At 40.7% G+C, this 21244-nt stretch overlaps 1 protein-coding gene across 3 annotated transcripts in view; it reads right to left on the bottom strand.

Moving 5' to 3' along the window:
• Window positions 1-2038: 2038 nt before the first annotated feature.
• Window positions 2039-21244, bottom strand: part of slc33a2 (solute carrier family 33 member 2) — a 32775-nt gene continuing 13569 nt past the window's right edge. Inside the window, exons 4-7 of one of the 3 annotated variants that reach the window (XM_086031525.1) lie at window positions 20723-20823; window positions 19572-19681; window positions 14423-14661; window positions 2039-2056 (exon numbers count right to left, since the gene is read on the bottom strand). In XM_086031525.1, coding sequence (XP_085887651.1) covers window positions 14455-14661; window positions 19572-19681; window positions 20723-20823 — 418 coding nt within the window. In that variant the 3' untranslated portion in view covers window positions 2039-2056; window positions 14423-14454. Of the gene's footprint in view, window positions 2057-4227; window positions 4835-14331; window positions 14662-19571; window positions 19682-20722; window positions 20824-21244 lie in introns of those variants that run through there. The other 2 variants (XM_086031524.1, XM_086031523.1) reach the window with 2 other exon arrangements.

The following is a 21244-nucleotide window of genomic DNA, read 5'->3' as shown; positions in this document are numbered from 1 at the left end:
CCAGAACTCAGTCTGGGCCATCTAAGGTACATCTGCTGTCATCAGTGAATACAATTTGAAAATGTGTCTGCATGTATTTCTGCAGCCACTGCACATATTAATCTCCTTATGAGACTAGTTTTGGGGTAGCTGAAATACAACTTGAGATGCAGGCTTGCAAGCCTTTCGAGTAGTGTTTTTCAAACCTTTTTGAGTCAAGGCACATTTATTTCATTGAAAAAAATCGCGTGGCACCCCACCAGTTGAAATTGTGAAAAAAAAAAAAAGCTTATTTTAACAATAGAAATGTTATATTGTTTATATAAGCATTCTTCCACATTGAAGAATGACGTTATATTATAACATCTTGAACGGGAATTAAATAAACACAAAGAAAAAAGTATTTTATAATGTTTCATATTGATACTTACTCAGTGTGAAACATGGGCCTTTTTGGATAAACATGCGTCACTAATTCGCTTGTCTCTAAACAAAGACAATTAGTTACCTGCTGCTGCTGCTACCTGCTGGTATGGAAGAGTACTACAATGTAGTAACTACATGATTGCGCTGCCAGGAGCTAGACCGCACAGGCACACAAATTAGATCATTTCCCATGGCAGACCTGACAATATCTCACACACACTGGTGTGCCGCGGCACAGAGTTTGAAAAACACTGCTTTCGAGTATCCTGCATGGAGGCGTTCTTGGGACGTCAGAATCTCACAATGAATTGTGTTTAACTTTGTGACTTTGGCAGCATCAATTATGAGTGCTGTTGTCTCATCCTGCCGTATCGCTGTCACAACCTCAGTGTTGGGCCTGCTATTTTGGAGAAAAGCCTACATTGGGCAGATCCTATTTAGACAGATTCTAAAATCCATGTCCAGCTGTCAGCACGAGTCAACGGTGACTCTCTGATTGTCCCACCAGATACACTACTGCAGTGCTTTCCCAGTCCAACACCCATCGCTGTGCTCATGCACACAATACCCTCTGTGACAGTGTGCGTCGATGCCTGTTCTCCCTGTCACCTAAACTTTCATTGTTATTTCTTTAACGTTGTAATTTGGTGCTTGCAGCCACAAGGAGCTGCTGTCACAGGATTGCTAGTTTTAGATACGCTTAAGCAGTATACGACAAATGCTGGGTGGGGATGAGTTGGCTTTTTGAATCAGATTTGCACTGTAAGCTTTTTTTCCCTCAAAGACTGCACAGATGATCCAGTCATGCGGCTTTCAAGGTTGCAATTTTCCTTTCCCTAAGTGATCTCCACTTACGCTACATGAGCGGTAGCACAGTATTTGCTGTGAAGCACTCAATATGCAGGGCTATTTTCTCTAATCAAACACTAACCACATGACTACATAGGAGCAAAATATTTTGGGAGTAGCTTGTTATTTATTTTAAGCTATGCATAAAAATATTATTTGGTTGGACAGCTCTTTGTGTGCCTATACTTCGTAGTGTGTCTGCCTGTGTAGCTCAAAGCACTGCAGCATGCACAAATTCATATCTCCTCATGTAGTGCGCAGTTTCCATGTTCATGCGTACGTGCGTGTGTGTGTGTGTGTGTGTTCGTAGCCCAGGGCTAAATCAGCGATGATGTCAAACAGCAAAGTAATGGCTCTAGTTGATTGGCCTTCCAATGCAGAACATTGTGTCAGCGATATACAGTGACCCCACACAAAATATATTTTTGTGGGTAGTAACATTTTTAAAAACAGTTGGGATATGCGTTGGGTCAACATTAATACAGTATTTTAGGTAGTTACATGTCAGCTGACTTGATAATAAAACAGACACATGGAACACTGCTTCTTTATGAGACATACTGTTCATACTGTATGAATGCATTACATCGCATTACATTGTGTATGTCACGCTGAATTACAATATGGCCCAGCACATGTCACTGTAGATGCTTGGTTTTCTCCAGTTTTGTGTGGAATACACTAAAGCCACACGCTGCCTAGCTGTTAATCAAATACCAATACATTTTTCTAAATAAATATCCACTCCAAGCATCCTCCTTTTGTCGGATTTCCAGTGGCGGGGAAGACCCAAGTGCAGAAGCTGGAGGGAACATGCAGATTGAGATGATGCAAGGTAAACACAACAGGTGGTGGGAGAGTTGTTGACGGCAGGTGGGCTGTTGTTCATATTTATATATAATATAAATAATATTTAATATAATAATATAAATATATATATATATATATATATATATATATATATATATATATATACATACATACATACATATATGAACAACAGAGAGAGAGAGAGAGAGAGATGCGATACAGACGTGATCGGGTTGCAAGATTGTATCGGGGTCCTTCGGTAGCCTGCGCACCTGCTGATGATGTCACGCTTTATAATATATTTCTGAATATTTCTTTGCCTCTATGTTTGTCACACCCCTTGGCTGTTGTGTTTGTATGTTCTGTGTTAAAAAAAAATAAATAAATAAATAAAATAAAGTACATTACTGCTACTTTTGCAAGGCAGCGCCTACATCACTTCCTCTTATGCCCCGAGAAGAAACCGCTGGGAAAAAAGTGCTGAAAGTCAGGCTTTAAATCTAACGCCGTAAACGTTTGCTATTCTCCTGCCGAACTGGCACACATTTTGGGGTTGACTCGAGCTACAAGATTGTATGTATATCTGTGAAGTAATTCTTAATAAAACGTGTTTTCCATCTGAATAACCATTAACCACAATCCGATTCCGAAAGCCACGTAATGTCTTCAGTGGGCACGTAGACCATGGAAGGTCGATCTTTGCAAAAGTAGAAGTAATATACTATATATATATATATATATATATATATATATATATATATATATATATATATATATATATATATATATTTATTTTTTATTTAGAACATACAAACACAACAGCCAGGGGGGTGACAAACATAGAGGAAAAGAAATATATTCCAGAAATAGATTATAAAGCGTGACATCATCAGCAGGCGCGCAGGCCACCAAAGGACCCCGATACAGTCTTGCAATCCGATCAAAACTGTTACCTACGGAGTACCCACACCGGAGACTTGTGCCACATCATACTATGACAGTGTAATTAACTAGCGGTTTGTTAGCATCCTAAATTAGCGACTGAATATGATTTAGGGGGCCCAAATGCATAACTGGGCCTTGTTTAAGATGCGCCCAAAAGGAAATCTGAAATGGTGAAAACCCGTTTAAATCGACAAACTTTGCACAAATCTCCAGCAATTATCTTCAAACAAGTATAATGTATTTAGAAGCAAACCTATGATGTTACTTGACAGTTGCCAGTCTTTAAGTATCAAAATGTAAGCATTAAAAGCATCAAAATTAAACCAGGGCTCCGGTCTGACTAAGGGAGGGAGGTTGGTTAGGGGGGATGGATGGATGGATGGATGGATAGATAGATGAGTAGATAGATAGATGGCGTGGGATGGATGGATGGATGGATGGATGGATGGATGGATGGATGGATGGATGGATGGATGGATGGATGGATGGATGGATGGATGGATGGATGGATGGATGGATGGATGGATGGATGGATGGATGGATGGATGGATGGATGGATGGATGGATGGATGGATGGATAGATAGATAGATAGATAGATAGATAGATAGATAGATAGATAGATAGATAGATAGATAGATAGATAGATAGATAGATAGATAGATAGATAGATAGATAGATAGCGTGACCTAAAAAGGCTCCATCACCAGGAGGCATGGAGTCAGCCAGATAAATAGACAGACCTTTAAAGAGCGCCACAACTAGTCCAGACGGGTTGTCTGCATGTGAGGGCGGATAAGAGATGAGATGGAAGAATGGAGGGCACCAGAAAATAGACAGACAGGAAATGAACGCCAAGAAGTGGGGTGTGCACAGGAGGCCGAGGCTTCGCCTGTCTTGGCCTTAATGGTCCAAATGAGGCTGGGGGTGGGTGTGATGGGGCAGTGGGGGGTCTATGCGTGGTGGGACTTCAAATACGTGGGGATCTAGAAGGAAGAGAGTCTGAGCCCAAAGACAGAGGCAGACCAGGGCTAAGTGAGTCAGGCTCAACACCACATGAGCTGGCAGCTTGTCACATTCCAGATCATCATTGAGGGACTTGATAGCAGAGACTGTTTGACCATAGAGCAGCTTCCATCACTTCAAATACATAAACATACTTGAAATGATCTTAAAAGTAGTTTTTTCTTCCTTCCAGAAAGCCTTGAGAGGACATTCTCAGGATTTATAGATAATTCAAAAGACATTGTAGTATCTAGTGAATATATTTTAGTATAAGTATTAGAGGTGTAATGAAAACCGATTTCAAACGGAAAATCGTTCCACTTGAAAATGTACGGTCCTTGAATCATATCACACCCCATTTACTGAGATACGCCTTGAATCATCTTACATTGGGGTGCTGCACACGACCAATTACGGTTATTATGACCCATGATTTTTCTTTTTTAAATGTTTGGAACAATCAGTGTTACAGGTGTAATGAGTTAGTGGCCTGGAGCTGCGGAGAAATGCTAGGCCTGTTGCATCGAACCATGACCACATGACCACTGTATCGAACGATACAATGCAAATAGTATGTATTTTTGCACCCCAAAAATTAACCGTCCTTGAATCAAATTGTGTTTTGGAGAGTTGCACATCGCTATATTTTAATATTTTATGGTTCATGGCAAGAACAAGCAATAACGCAACAGGTATTTTCACAGTATGTTTCTAGTATATTGCTTTAATTCAATCAACATTTAGTAATTGTGTTCTTTCTTTCGGCATCCAGGCTATCAAGAAGCAAGATGATTCAATCCATCCAACCCAGGCGATACAGATCTGAAACCAAATATCAACAATATATATTGAGTAAAGAACGGTGATGCAATAATAGGCAGACAAACGTGCACTGTCTACATGCACTACGGCTGACAATATTAACAGGAAGCCGGGGTGTGTTGATGGTGCAGGGTGCAGATTCCTAGAATATTTAAAATATTGTTGTGAAGCACTTTCTCTTGTTTAAAGCTGTTTATGCAGCTGTGTTCATGTCCTGCACATCTTAGTCTCTCATTGGAATATTCATGCCAATTAAAAGGCAGTGTCTAAAAATAGGCAACTATGATTATGTTCGCAGGAATCCTGTATGAAAATTTGTTGTGTACTATTAATGAAATGAGGACAGAACATAGAATTTATCCTTAATTCATTCAGTGGGTTGGAGTTACCCAAATCTTTGCGTTTCAGTAAACTTTGTTACTGAATTTTCATATACACATACATTTTCAGATCTCTCTCTCTCTCTCTTATATATATATATATATATATATATATATATATATATATATATATGTTGTGCGCTGTCTGAGCTTGTTTCTGTCTTGTTCTAATCATAGGGATTGGCAACTGGTGGTCCACAGGCAACACTCCCTTTATTCATTTCAAATGAAATAAATTAATAAATAATAATTCACTTATTCGCAGATTTTGTTTCAATCTGTTTTTATGGGGTAGGTGGCAAATTTAGTTGTGTTTGCACCCGGTTTTACTGTGTCCTTTACTACAATGTGAGTAAGCCTAATTCATTTCAATTCATTTAATGTTGGTTTGTTGTTCAGCAGTTTTGTGCTGTCCTTCAATGCTTCATGCAAGGGAGCCATTTTGCACTGGAAAACAAAATATTCCAGTATGTGGTTATTTTTGATTGTTCAAAACCTTTGTTGTTGGAGAATGGATCTTTTATACATGCATTGAGAAATGTATTATTGAAGACGAAATAGCCTATATTAAAATACTATGATAAAAAACTGACATGCACGTTTGTCATACAGTACATCTGGTTCGGAAATGCGTGGTCCTATGTGCCACGCCAGTCGTGCTGAAATTGTGCCTCCTCCATCATTTAAGTTGCCCATCCCTACTCTTATCTATAGGATCTTGTCAAGTCTAACTGACTGTATCACTCTACTCATTCCCACAGTGGTGAACAGATCACGTGATCTTCACAAAGGTGCGCCTTGTCGCCAGGTCAAAATACCCGAAAAGCACAGCAGCCCTCCTCAGGATAAAGTTACAGCTACATTAAGTGGCTGCATCTTAGCTGAGACCAAGGTGAGCCCTCACAGCACTGCCATGGACGTTGGTCACTAAAGTCTCCTTTCACATTTTCCATCACCCCTTCTGAGTAAAATAAGCTTCAAACTATCATCTTAAATTACCTAACTGTATTGTTCAAATCTGTAACATTCCTACAAGACTGAATCAAGTTACATCAAAATATCCTGAATGCTGAATGACAGAAAAAGATGACTAAATGGTGATTACTTTAAAAGGATTTAGCCTTTTAATAACACACTGTGAAAATGTCTGTTGCAATGTTGCTTGTTCTTCTCGTGAACCATAAAACTACTTACAGTATACTAAAAAATATTTACTAGCTATGGCAATATCCTTCAAATTTGATAAGGCTATAAATGCTGGTAATGCCTTCACACAGCTTTCTTGAAGGATAAAAGACATTTTTATTAAGATCAGTTCAAGTATGTTTGTTTAATTGTAGTGATGGAAGCTGCTTTGTGGTCAACGTCTCTGCTGTCAAATGTCCAACCATCCATCTCAACTGAATGAGTGATGGGGTACATCAGCACAGATCAATAGTTAATCAAAAGGGCATGTACCAAATCTATCACCATAAATGTAGTTTTTGATATATGCTGTTAGATAAATAAAATAAAATACCAATTTACCACTGTATGTATTTATTGTATTTTATTTTTTATTGCAGAGGTGGAATGCGCTGCATCATATGTTCCAGGCTGTTCGATATGACCAGACCTCAGAAAGGGGGCACAGGAAATGCATGGGGGGGCCCAATTGTTATTAATACCCCACAGGCAATACTTTGTACTCTGCTCCATATATTTCATGCTACCGTACTCTATTCGCACAGCGCTGCCACTCTCAGTCAATAGTTTTGAATGGTGCTCTCTGCCATAACCACTTACAAGTATTAGCATAGACAGCATTTACAGTAGGCTACATACATAAACGCCATATTGAGTACATCGAACCCGCAGCCATATTGGATGTGGCAAAGTGAAATGTCTAATTCACTTGCTCCTTGGATTTGTATCATTAAGACAGAACTCATTGGATTAATACTTAACCATTGCTTTTGAGTGTATTATGTCATTCTAACTCAATTTTTGAGTGATATATTATTATTATTTGCCGATTTTCATAGGTAATACGATGGCCACTTGTGCTGACATATTGCTTTGAAGGGCCACACAGTTCAACGGGTGTCTGCAGCACAAATAAAAAAAATAATTTAAAAAATCAATTTAATTTTACATTTCCAAAGGGTTTGTGGCTCCCTTCAACTGGCTCTTAAGTTGTTGACCCCAATGTAAAGTTGGTCGAAGTTGATAGACTCCCGTTTAAAATGATAGGTGGACCGGCCTATAGGCGATTACTATTTGTTCCGGCCGGACGAAAAGGCGGATAGCCGGACGGCGGAAGGGTACCCCGGCTGCACATTTTAACACATCTTAAACAGGGGTGACAATAATTATGAAGGGCACTATATTCATCGCAAATATACGCCTTGTACACCGAACATTATTTTCAGTAAGGCTGTTGTAGATAAGACTGATCCATCGAAATCCCACTCTTATTTCAACTAAACAATATTTCACAAAACAAAAATAACTATGATAAAATAAAATAAAACTTTCAATTAAGAGAAACATGGTTTCTTTTTAGAGATCCATTCCTCAACTGGAGAGCGGGTGCAAAAGCATCTTGGTGGGTGGGCACGAGCCCTCCTCCACCCCCCTGTGGCCTGACCGTGGGGACGAGTCTGGATTTGACCTTAGCTCTTTTCGTGGATCTAATGAGATTGTTCAGTTATTCTTAATGGCATTACCATTATTTATATAGTATTATATTTCACATTATGCCCATTATTCAATGTTGACTTTGCACACTGTTATCTTCTAGACATTGCAACGGTGTAGTAGATACATACAGCGCGATGGCAACAAAACCACATTTTGGTTATGTTGTGTGTGGGTGATGAAAGTTAGTTGGCAATAAGGACAACGAAGAGAAAGTTGGAGAGCAGTTGAGCTTGAGAGTGGTGAAAGGTGTCCATGTCATTCATTCTGCAAATAAACAAAAAGTAAACACTGATGGAGGAAACAGTGGAACCTGATGCTGCAGAAGGCTCCTCCACCTGCTCGCTCAGGTTTCCCAGAAGGCCATTCTGCCAGCCATGGGACAAAAGGGGTGCAAAAAGCCAACACCTCTCTCCCCCTTAGGTGCAGACAGACAAAAGAGGGCGAAAAAAAAGCGACACCTTTGTTTGCTGAGATTAAAACATGTTACTTTTTCTGCCTCCCTCCCATTTGGGCTCCTAGCTTCTCCCTCCTCTTTCTCCCCCAGGTAAGTTGGAGAACTGTCAAAGAACTCTTTCCAATCTTGGAAGATCATAAAATAAGCCCTGCATTTGTGTTCACTTATTTTGGTGTCATTGTTGTGATGTGATCATGCGCTTGTGATGTTGAGATGCATGTGTCAGTCTTGGCAGAGAGTGAATGTCACAAAGCTCCGATGACAAGGCCTTCTGTTTGATGCTACTCTAGGAAAGTGAATATCTGTTGACATAAAATAATACCAACAATGGGTTGCGGAATGATATTTTAACAAAAGCTTTCACTGATTGAGTGTTGGGTCGACATCAGATATCAATTAGAATCTTTCACAATTGCGATGATCCCACAGTTGGCTTCTTTCAACGTATGAAATCATGTACATCTAATCCATTAGTGGTAACAAGGTGGGGGGGTGGGGGGTCTTCAGGGTTGCATCTGACAATCTGGCAACCTCTGTGATGAGATCACACTCTCATCACCACTTGTCTCACCCTCTGTGTGTCTGCACAGGCTTCAGACTAGAGATTAAAACTGGAATTTAAGGTAATTTTTTTTTTTCATTCTATGGTAGTTCCCTTAAGCTTTCCTCAACCTTGCAAAATGTATCACTCAAACTCAGCCTTGTAAAAAGAAACAATAATGCAGTTGTACATCAATTAATGCTGGAAAACAGATTTAACCTTCTTTAATAAACAGGCCTCTTCTGTTTACTAAGTGAGTTCTATGGAGAAAATATAAGACACTGATTGTGGAGAGCCCTCACTCTCAGGACGTGCAGCATCTATCCCGCTATACAAACGCAACTGCAATATAATGAGACTTGGTGAGAAGGCCTAAAGTGGAGGTGCATTGAGGGGGCCGTGTAAGCCGGCCTAATCCCCCTTCACAGCATTTGTTGTGTCATTAGAGCTGCATGGGACGTGAATACTCTGACACAGGACCTATTCAGTCTCATAGCCCTCAGTCAGCCACACTGCAGAGAGACTATCGTCTCAATCAAACTATAGTGCCTATAAGCAATGTTGCATTTTCAAAGCACCCTTGAAGACAGCCCAGGACCCCTCCCCTGAGAGTAAATGCGATTGGCAACAGGCACATTTCAGAAACCACACACACACACACACACGCATACACACACAAAACACCAAACTGCAATTCACCCAGCAGCTTTATTTTTAGTGCAAAGCTCACAGTAGCTGAGATAAGAGATGTGCTTTGCGACAGGTGTCCTCGTCAGATGAAGACAACTGAACGACAGCGGTAATTAGTGTGTCAAGTCAAGTGTGACATCTACGAAGGGATATTGCAGCCACAAAGTCAAGAAAACACATCTAAATAGTCAAGTATAAGAGCCCCAGTTTGAACCCCCAACATCAGAACTGTGATGCGGATGTGCTAATCACTGACAACGGCTTACTGCCATTTGAAGAAAATCCATATTTGTTAGAAATGCTTCGGGTTAAATGAGCAAACAAACGAGGCAATTTCAGTTACAGTTCTTTCACAGTAACAGACATGACAGACGTTTGTACAATTTTTTTTAACATTAAACCGAAGGATGACGTGCCAAAGTATTTAGTATTTACTGGCAGCTGTTTGCGTAACAAGATTGCATATGCTTTTGTTTGTAAATTTTGACTACATATACATAAACGTTTTATCATATTATTTTTTTTCCCATGTAACATTTTTTTTCTTGTAATTATGACACTTTCTATGCATATTTATTTTCAGCGTGGCCCTAATACTCATTTGTAGATGTCCATTAGATTTGTAGAAGCACGTGGCCATTATAATGAATGCTGGCTTTACCTAAGACTAACTTTCGGATAATATATTCAATTGCATGTTTTAGAATCTACTGAGGAAAACATCTCACTTCATATTTGAGTTTGACCAGGATTGCTTATATACAGTGCCATGGAGAGTTACAGTATACATGATAGAACATACAGTACTTTACAGTGCACACATGTAGTTCTTAAACATAATCACAGACAGATACAAAATACTGTATTCTATGTGGCACTGGTCTTTCAAGTTTCAAAAAACAGGATTATTGCGGTTTTATATAACATTTCATATTTTTTCAATTCAAAAACGGAGACAAGATGGCACCATGCAGCATGTAAGGCTGAGCTTTGCTACGGGAGGAAGCTTATACAGAACTTTTACAGCGCCACTGCTAACCTACAAGGGGCCATTTTCATATTTCAACCTCCTCTTTCTTGCAAAAGCAAAGCACCTTAACATCATCTAGACCAGGCATGTCCAACGTCCTGCCAAATTTGATCCGGCCTGCACCCTCTGTCCTAGAATTAATCAGAGCTGGGCATCGCCTCTTTCCCGTCTGCATATTTAATTGACCCACGTGGTCCGAGTCAGCCAAATGGCGTCGTATATATATATGTATGTGTATATATATATGTATATATATATATATATATAAGTATATATATATATGTATGTGTATATATATATATATATATATAAGTATATATATATATATATATATATATATATATATAAGTATATATATACATATATATATATATAAGTATATATATATGTATATATATATGTATATGTATATGTATATATATATATATATATATATATATACACATACATATATATATATATATACATATATATATACACATACATATATATATATACGACGCCATTATATATATATATATATATATATATATATATATATATATATATATATATATATATATATATATATATATATACACACACACACACACACACACACACACACACCCACACACACACACACACACACACACATACAGAGGGCCCGGCCGGATGCCCATTTTTGGAGCGGAAGGGTGGGGGGTGACAAATTTTAAAAAATGGCTGGACTAAGCATGGCCGGAAGTCAGTGAAAGGCTTCTTTCTACTGTGTTTTAGGGATTATGGTATTGCCCCTCCGCCCCCTCTTGTAATGGTATGCCCCAGTTGCAGGTGGGAGGCGCGGGTTACGTGATGTGACAATGAGGAAATACAAACACGCTTGAGCCCACGTTGCTGTCTCACATGTTGCGATGACATACAGTTTCCCACACGGAGATGGATGAGCCACGCAGCTCGTTGCTGCTGCTATGTCCCATCACTCAAAGTAAACAAGCTACTCACCCACGTTCCCCCTTAGCTGCCACCTTCCAGATCGTTTTCGCAATAAAATTAAATGCATCGTCTAAGTCATCCCTTTATGGTTGTAGCAGGCACAATATGCATTGTCGCTGTCTTTTTGAAGCGACGCCCCCCGACCTGTTTCAAAACAATTTGTGTCCACGAGTATATTCAGACGCTAGCACATCAAGGGGGAGTTCATGCTCTTTTTCTGGCGTTCACTACTTCCGGAAACACGCCGTAGCAAACCTGCAGTGTATAGTGGTTTGCTGGTATGCTTTTATTTTGAAGGCCGGGAAGGAGGGGACATGTGCAAAATAAATAAGTAACTTGACTACGACTTCTGCGACCTCTTCTTCTACGACTCTTCTCTATAATTATTGGACCCAAATAATTATACAATACGACAAATCCAACCCCGGGGCTCGCAATGCAAGGAAGCACTCAGTTGGGTCGATACTACTGGCGCATTTGAAGCGTGTCCACAGTGGGTTCAAATAGTAAATTAGCCAGCTAATGATCCTTAAGTGGCTTGGGCCGACAATGTTTATGAATATGGCTGGAGGGTCGCGGCCGGAAGGGTACCCAAGTCAAGGGGGGAGGGTCGCGGGAGGACTGGCAAAAAATGGTCAAGTGCCCAGCTCTAAGAGAACATTTAATTTCCAGTTGTTATTGATGTTTGAAATGTAATTTGCAGAGCTGGGCACAATTTTTTGCCGGTCCGGCCGCGACCCTCCACCCTTGACCTGGGTACCCTTCCGGCCGCAACCCCCTGCCCTTATTCATAAAAATGATCACTACCCCGCCCCGTTCCGTCCCCCGGCCCAAAATAAAAAGTGTCAGTGATTGACGCCGCCGCGGGAGAGATGCAAATGCATAGGCTTTGGCTAATTTACTATTCGAATCTGCTGTGGACACGTTTCAAAATGCGCCACTAGTACTTAACTACTTACCCAACTACATGTGCTTATTTCCATTGCGAGCGCCAGGGTTGGTTTTGTTGTATAATTATTTGGGTCCAACAGACGGCCAGAAGTCGCATTCAACAAGTTACTTATTTATTTTCCACACTTCCCTTCGTTCACGCCCTGCCTTCAAAATAAAAGCATACCAGCAAACCACTATACAGCAGGTTTGCTACAGTGTATTTCCCGAAGTAGGGAAGACGCCAGAAGAAGTGCATGAACTCCACCTTGATGTGCCAGCGTCATCCTTGAGTCAGTGCTGCGCGCAGCTTGAATATACTCGTGGACACAAGTTGTTTTGAAACAGTTGAGTTCCAAGTCGGGGGGTGTCGCTTCAAAAAAGACAGCGACAACAATGGATATCATGCCTGCTACAACCATAAAGGGACTGAGATGACTAGACTATGCATTTAATTTTATTGCCAAACTAGTTTGCTTTTGCAGCAGCAACGAGCTGCGTGCTGCATCCTCTCTCTCCTCTCCGTGTGGGAAACCGTATGTCATCGCAACATGTGACATAATGGACCGATCAGAGCAGCAACAATTCCTGATGTGTGCGCGGCATGTGTCGCAGACCTGTCGCCAACAGCACAATGCGTCGGTCACGTGAATCAATGCGCCAGTTGTCGCTCGCGCCGACGCGGGAGTAGAAAGAAGCCTAAAAAGAACCCCCCGCCCCAAAAATGGCCATCCCGCCGGGCCGGAGGGTCCGACCGGTCCGGCGCAGGGACGGACTGCCCAGCTCTGGTAATTTGCACTGGCGAATACTTACTTACTTCCGTGTTTAAAATCTAAAAATTCAGTGAACATTTGTTTGCCAGTGACATGGACTAAAAGACATGTTCAAATAAAGTAATTCAAATAAAGTAAAAAACAAAAGGCAGACTGATTTGCTAAAATGTGCTTGGATTTATTGGTGTTTCATGTAAAAAAGAATGTCAGGCTAAATGGTCGGCCCCCCGCATTTTCACCTCACCAAATCTGTCCCTCTCGGCAAAACGTTTGGACATCCCTGATCTAGACAAACTACAAAACTCTGGTAGATAGTTCCTGCTATGTTGATGAATATTGTGCGTCTGTTATCTAAGACTAAATCTTAAGCACAGCTACAGCGTTCACATATTGTGTGTCGTACCATACGTTGTTGATACGAGGTAGTACTCATGCGTCTTGGTTAAACCCGTAAACCATCAAATTCATGAGGATACATTGAGCATCTCAGGGAGGGCTTGTGATATTGCTTATGTCTGAAGCTCTTATTGGATTATGAACATTAAAATTGATGACATGATTTAAAAACAGCTTGAATATGTGCTAGATGTCAACTATCAGCACAGTGTGCATAGCAAGTTGACATGCCACCCCAAGCACACCAAACCACAACGCTCATCACACGGAAGCTGGCTCCTGCTCCATGTTTTATCGCACAACAACAAATTTGAAGACTTAAGACTCAAACATTCATTGCAAAGAAAATTAAACAGTTTTGCAGAGGAATTAAAATTCTTACAATTCTAATTTCATAGTGCTTTGTTACACACCTGATAGCTTGTAAAATACGATCATATGATGCGATCATTCTCTGGATAGAACAGTATGAAGCTTCTTTTTAGTATTTATGGTTGTTTGGATACTAGCAGCCAGTTTAAAGTTGTTTTAAGACTTTCCGTGCTCCTATTAATGACGACACGAACACAGGATACACAAACAAGGTGCTTGTTTTGCACACTCAAGTGGTGCTATTTCACCCTACCTGCAAAGTATTACTGCCCAGCCAGGAAATGCATTTATTGTGTGTGGATGTGCACCTTTTTGAGTAGAGGGGATCAGCGTCTCGAAAAACACCTGTGTCTGTGTGGACTTACAGCCTAACATTCTCCAGCTCAGAGCTTGATATTCATTTGGGCTGCTCTTTGAGTTGGTGTTCCCTCAGAGCACCGGTCAAAGTAGCCGTCCACACGTGCAGCGCTGTTCCGGCAGAGAGGGTGAGGAAGAAGAGGAAGGCCACTTGGAAGCCGAACCAATCCACCAAACCCCCGGCCAAAGCGCTGAACATCAGCTTTCCCAACACTTCCAGAGTTGCCAGGAAACTGTAGTGGGTTGCCTAAAATAGGATACGATTGGGTAAAGGTAAGAGCAAAATTTATGCAATGAGTACGGATGGGCAAAATACATTGATCAAACAGCTGATGGTTGAATATTCTGTCAGAGAAAGAGTTGTGGGTTAAAGGTGTAACTGAAGTAACGGGGGCACGAGTACGTTGCAACCAGCAGAGGTGCTGTTCATTCAGTCTTGCTGTCAGGTCCATAAATATCGGGACATGGACATTGTCAACTCTACTTGGCTCTAAACACGGATTTGAAATCAAATGATTTGCTTCAACTGCACACTTTCATCTTTGAGTATATTTATATCAAAATCGGGTGAACGGTGTAGGAATTCCAAGTTTGTTTGTGCCTCCCACTTTTTAGGGGACCAAAAAAGAATGGAACCATTGCTGCTCAGCTGTACTGTTGGCATGTATGGCTGCCAATGGAACTGGGTTCCCTTGTATTTATTGATGATAGGGCTGCTGACAAAGTAGCAGTATGAACTCTTGAAGTCTCAAGAAGAAGTCTTCTAACTTATTGAGCAGGTTAGCACATTACAGGTGCACAGGCAGACTTTGCACAAATGACTCAGTATACCTCTGTGCTATACAGAGCATAGTTCCTTTTCTATTGAAGCTCTTATAAACTGTCCAAACAGCAAATCAGATGGATCGGGCCTATATTTTTTTTTTCACAGCTCAATTTGTGTGTGTTATTGTGTTTTGTAGCGAAGTCACCTGAAATTGTTGAAATGTGGTGTATGAATAAACTTGACTTGCACTTACTACAATGATGGTAATAAGGTAGGGGCATATTCTTTCGTTGGCGCTTGAGTTTTTCTTCTTTCTTGCACACTTTTAAACTGCGGCGACTCTGCCATCCAGGCTTTTGACACACTCACCAAGCCTAAACTAGAGAATGAGGTATGATTTGCTGAAGAATGAGGGTGGCTCTAATTCCGGATTGAGGAGCTTTCTTGAGATGTGTGAATTTCATAGAGATCAATTTGGAAAACATGTCACACTTCGAATGTGAAATTAACTCGAAAGTTATACTGATTCTCACCAGTAACGTGTGCGCGGCTCATCTGCATGCTACTTTGAAGGGTCATTGTGTTTTTCATTCACTTTTTCATAAATCCAATACAAGGAATTTGATTAGAATACCGTGCTCATGACTTAACGTTAAGGAGATGGGGCAAAGTGAGTAAAAGTTGACCTGGTTACTAAGCAACACATTGCACATAGCACACGCAAATACAAAAAGATCTATAACTCATGGCCCATTATCACGATGACTTTATTGTTTGTGACTGGCACTACGACTGCAAATCCCAGCAGCATGTGGATGTGCTCCTCACAAGTGAAAAAAAAGTCATTCCCCCACCAATTAATATCTTGTAATGTCGACATTACAGTATGAATCAGCAAAGTTGGCCGGTGACAGTCATCACTCAGCCGCTGTGAAATGACTCGAAACATGCAATGTGACGTTTCACCTTCAAGGGGCGCTAGACCAGAGATGGGCATGGATGGACGGACGGATGCCTATTTTGAGGACAGAGGACGAGAAGTTTTTAAAAAGAATGGACTAAGCAAGGACGGAAGCAGGTTTTCGTCCGTCCCTGTAATCGGCCCTAACCAGGTCAAGTACCAACTGACGTGTTGTGTTGGGTTCTTTGAAAAAGAAAGACCACTTTTCTCTTCTCGATACCCCGGAGCTGGCTTTCTTCTTCATGTGCGTTACCTGCACACACATTGTAATTACAGGCATAGTCTGCCCTCTGGTGGTTCAACACTTTATTTCATCACTGGATGCCCATTTCACTGACGAGGGAAAAGGTGGATGTTTTGTTAACATTTACTACATCCCTTTGCATGTGAAGTAAGTCCTGGTCTGGGACATCTCTAGAGCGCAAAAATCTCTCCAAACAGTCATTCATGCTCATTCCAGCTACGACCCGGAAGTGGAAGTCTTTCGTTCTCCTCCTAAAATAACATTGCGTTATTTTGCAATCATTATTTTAATTGCGAAATAACACAATAAAAAACAAAAATGTATTGCGTTTTAACACAAAGGTTTTGCAATAAAACACATCATTATTGTATTCTAACGCAATCTTAAATATTCTCGTGATATCCCCTGGTGGGCTTTGTAGTCTGGTACCTCATGGTGGTTTTGTTGGCAGCTAAATGCTATCTTGGTTGACACTTAAACCGTTGTAAACAATTCAATCCACACACATACTCCTAGCTGTGATGTGAATAGGAAATTAGCCAGCAAACGAACTTTAAATAATATTTATGTATTATGAAACCTCTGACGTTAGCATGTCTCCTACGGCGTCATGCACAGACGTTTTTTTTTAGGGTGGGAGGGTGGACGAACTGACAATGTAAGGACGGAAGCGCTTTAAAAGGATGTGGAGGGCGGATGAGGTCACAGGACAGAGGACGGACCGGCAAAATAGTGTAAAGTGCCCATCTCTCCATCTCTGCGCTAGACCTTAATATAGCCTCCTGAGCGCGGAAGAGAAAAGATACTTAAGTCTTTGGGAGAATGGGCCCACTGACGCATCTGTCAGGGAATGTCCTCATTTCAAGATCGCTCCACCCAGAGTGTGTACATGTCATGAAGGTGCGTAAGTGACACACTTCGATGGGAGAATCTGCGCAGCCAAAAAAGTGTGCAGCAGCCTGCCTTTTCTGAACTAAGCACATGGGAAAATATGCTCTGATGAAAAAGCTTATGAATAACTTATTGCAAAGTCGTTTTTAGGGTAATTGTAGGATTTTGAGTATATCTGTATATCGTCGGTGTCTTGTGAAAGCACTTATGTGCATTTTTTTTCGATTTTCTTTTTACGTGAATGGTGTTTCCGCGTTATAGACATCGCATTAACGTGAGAATAAATTTTTTTGACAGCTTTTTGACATCAAGATTTTATTTTATTTTTATCATTTATTATTATGATAGCTCAAGTCCCTTTTAACACAAACACAATACCTATTTTGCTGCATTTTGATTAAAAAAACGCAGATATTGAATAGCATACATTTGTATTTTTTTGTTGTTCCATGGCCTATTGTCAAGATTTTTGACATCAAGATTTCATTTTATTAGATTTGTGTTTTAATTTTTGGTGATTTATTACTTTAAGAGCTCTGGGATATTCACACAGCAACCTCTTTATACACTTTTCTGGACTGGCAATTCCAAATGTCATGTTTTTTAACAAAGGAATAAAAAAAAAAAAAAATGTTTTTATATTTTTTTTTTATCCAATTCATCAATTAATTTAAACAATAATCAAAAGATTAATTGATTTTTAAAAATTATTAAAAGAATTGTTAGTTGTAGCACTGCATGCGTATACACACACACACGCACAATTGTCAATGACAAATGTCAAATGTGACATATATTTCAAGTGTTGGTAAGATGATTACAAAACATATCACAAAGGGAGTAACAATGGATGAAAAAGCAACTAGGAAAGTGAGTGAGATCATGGCCTGCGATGATGGATGGAAGCCAGCTAAGAAGAGGATCTGATCTCAGCCTTGAGGCTTTCAGGATGGAGTGCGAAAGAATGATATTACCTAATCTCTATTACCTAATCTCTTCCATATTTCCCTTTCTTCTTTTCTTGCTCTTCTTATGGTAGAATGCCAATAAACACTGAGCAGTTTGTTCAATACAATATATTTCATTAGAGATGACACTTGACATGTTCCGCCACATAGGCCTGCTGTAAATAGGGTTATTATTCGATTCGATTCGATTTCCTCAGAGTTCCATCTGTCACCACTTAATCACTGCAAAGGACATCACTCACCGGTAGGATGCGAATCAAATGACTTGGGATGAGTGACGATGGTGACGTTCGAGTGACCGAGCACATCGAGCAGCCCACAATTAAGTGGCGTTCCTTTATTCGAAGCAACTTGTTTCACAGATTTGGTTTCTTTCTCCTGGGGATCGTTAACAAGCACTCATACTATCGGCTTTCAGTCACTGGATAGCTCTACCTTCAATAACATTCACATACTGTACTTCCGTGCGCACGGCCGACTGACGCGTTTCCTCCTGCGTGCATGCTCACACACACACACGGACGGAAAAAAACCAGCATGTGTGTCATGAGAACCTTTTAAATGCGCCATGGTTCATATCACCACAACTTTTGGTTGGTTCTCTCTGGCTATTTCGTGCAGTGACAAAACAAACCTTATGTCAGCAAAAGAGCCTGTAATTTTCTTTTCCCCTTTTAATTTTGCCTTTCTTCTTTCCACTTTAAGCATGCCGGCAATTAAAATGATAATTTGTCACCTTGAGATTGACTGAGTGAATGGCTGCGCTTTGACAACGATCACCTCCAGGCAATGATGGCCCAGTTACGACGGGGACAAAAGGAGTTATGTCAAAGAGGAGAAGACGAAAGAGAAGCGGGAAAAGTCAGAATGGAAAAGAGAGCACTTAAAGGACCAGCGAATGACAAAGAAATAGTGAGGTGGTTTGAGGGGGACTCTTCCACCGAGGAGGGGGACAAAACACAGCGGGCGGGGAGGGTTAAAGAGGAAGGAAGTACTGAATAGAAAGTGGGTCTGCTAAGATTTTTTGAAATTTTCCAGGTGGAAACAGCTGATGAGAAGTGACAGGCAGAGTGGGTGATGAGGGCTAGACAGTTTTCGGTGCGCTGCTGTTAGCCAGGAATTGCCTGACTACCTCCCTTTAGTGAAAGTCACCTAACATCCCAAAACAGAAAAATTAAACTGAGATATAGATGGCTGGCAAAGTGCAAAGAAACAAAAGAGAGATCAAATTGTTGATCTGAGATGAAATTTAAAAAAAAAAAAAAATCAGGCGCTAAATTGTGGCATATCAGCGGTTTGGGCTCGCGCGATAACATATGACTCTTACCTGAATGCTCTCCTCGGCCCTCTGAGTGCAATGCATCATGGTAGTGAAAGTGAGCGTGGTGATCAAACCACCCAGGAAGTGTTGAACGCTCATACTCAAGACGGCCATACCTGAGGGAGACAACATTTACAATGTTGCAACGCAACTAGAGAAAGATCATCTTTCGCCCGCCAGTGCTTGCTACGACACCTCTCGTCGAACTCAAAGCATGCTGCTGAAAAGTATTTTCTCACCAGCGACGCCCGCCCCCCATTTGTCCCCAAAACACATGTAGTGTATCCTCTGAGGGAAAGCGCAGTGAGGTGTCGGTGAGAAACACAGAGGAACCACAGAGCTGATCTGTCACTGCTCCTGCGAACGCTGAATTATTCACTCAAGCTGCCAGAGTTTGTGCACAATAAGACTCTTCAATCACACAAGACACACACACACACACACACACACACTCACACACAACGATCAGACTGGAGCCGAGGAAGTAGAAGGTTATCATGTAATATTGAAAATTCTGAAACTGAATGTTTTTCTCTTTTCTTTTATTTCTGGTTCCATTATCCCTGATATTTTTTGTTTTGGCTTTAAAGAGAGGGGGGAGGCCTTCACTTGAGTCTGAGAGGCTGAAATGGGGAACAGACAACTGGCGGAGAAGAGTGGCGCTCATCTGATTCCCAAATGCTTTGAGACGAGCTGCGCAACTCAATAACGTGTCATTCAGGCAATAAGGACTGAATGGCTCTCTGGAGACAGAACACCAACCTCCTTTGAATAATTTATAACAATTTCAGTTTTGCTCTATACGAGCAATCATTTGGCTTTAGAATGTTTGTCCTACAGCCATACAAATGATCACAAATAAAAACAAATCATACAAACTATGATGCTAAACAGGAATGATTATTCTTATACCTCTACAATGATAACTCAGCTTGGATTGCTAGAGCCGAGAGTTTTTATGACTTATTATTATGGGTGTAGCTTGCAATGGTGAAGAACTACAAAGCACCATTGATATGTTGGAAGCCGTACTTAACATCTGAGCATTATTATTTTTGTAAAGCCAAACTCTTGTGTTGATGTTTTGGTCACTGTGTATATTCTAGAGTGGAGAAAAAAAGCTGAAAAATGTGACTGTATTTCAACAAACATCTCACCTTTCATGAGCGGCGATGGTTCCAGCACAGTGAGTAAGGAGCTCTGGAAGACCATACTGATGGTCCGCAAGACAAAAACACGTCGCATCAGCGCGCCGATGCTGAGGAAGGACAAATAAATGAGGCAGAGATCAGAATTTAAAAAAAAAAAAAAAAATCGTTTTGCTTTCTCTTGACAATGAAGATATTCTCAGTTTCTCTTCATTCTCTTCACATACACACATGCCTACACATGAGCACACACACACACACGCGCAAACACACACCCACACACACACACACACACACACACACACACACACACACACGCATGCACATGGGTGCTTAAGTAAACAAGTCCCCAGACACTAATTGATTCGCTGTTAGAGCAAGAAAATCATCCCCCTGTGGTTTTGGTTCATGACGTAATCAATAAGCTAACGAGAACCCCAGCATGGGGAAGATAATTAATCACTGTTAATATACACACACAAACACGCATGCACATGAACCCACACTGTTTTTTGACATCAAGGATTAACA

The sequence above is a fragment of the Filicampus tigris genome, chromosome 5, assembly GCF_054856515.1.
Source record: "Filicampus tigris isolate MCC_2025a chromosome 5, RoL_Ftig_1.0, whole genome shotgun sequence".
NCBI lineage: Eukaryota > Metazoa > Chordata > Actinopteri > Syngnathiformes > Syngnathidae > Filicampus > Filicampus tigris.
This window is presented reverse-complemented; position numbering and strand designations above follow the sequence as displayed.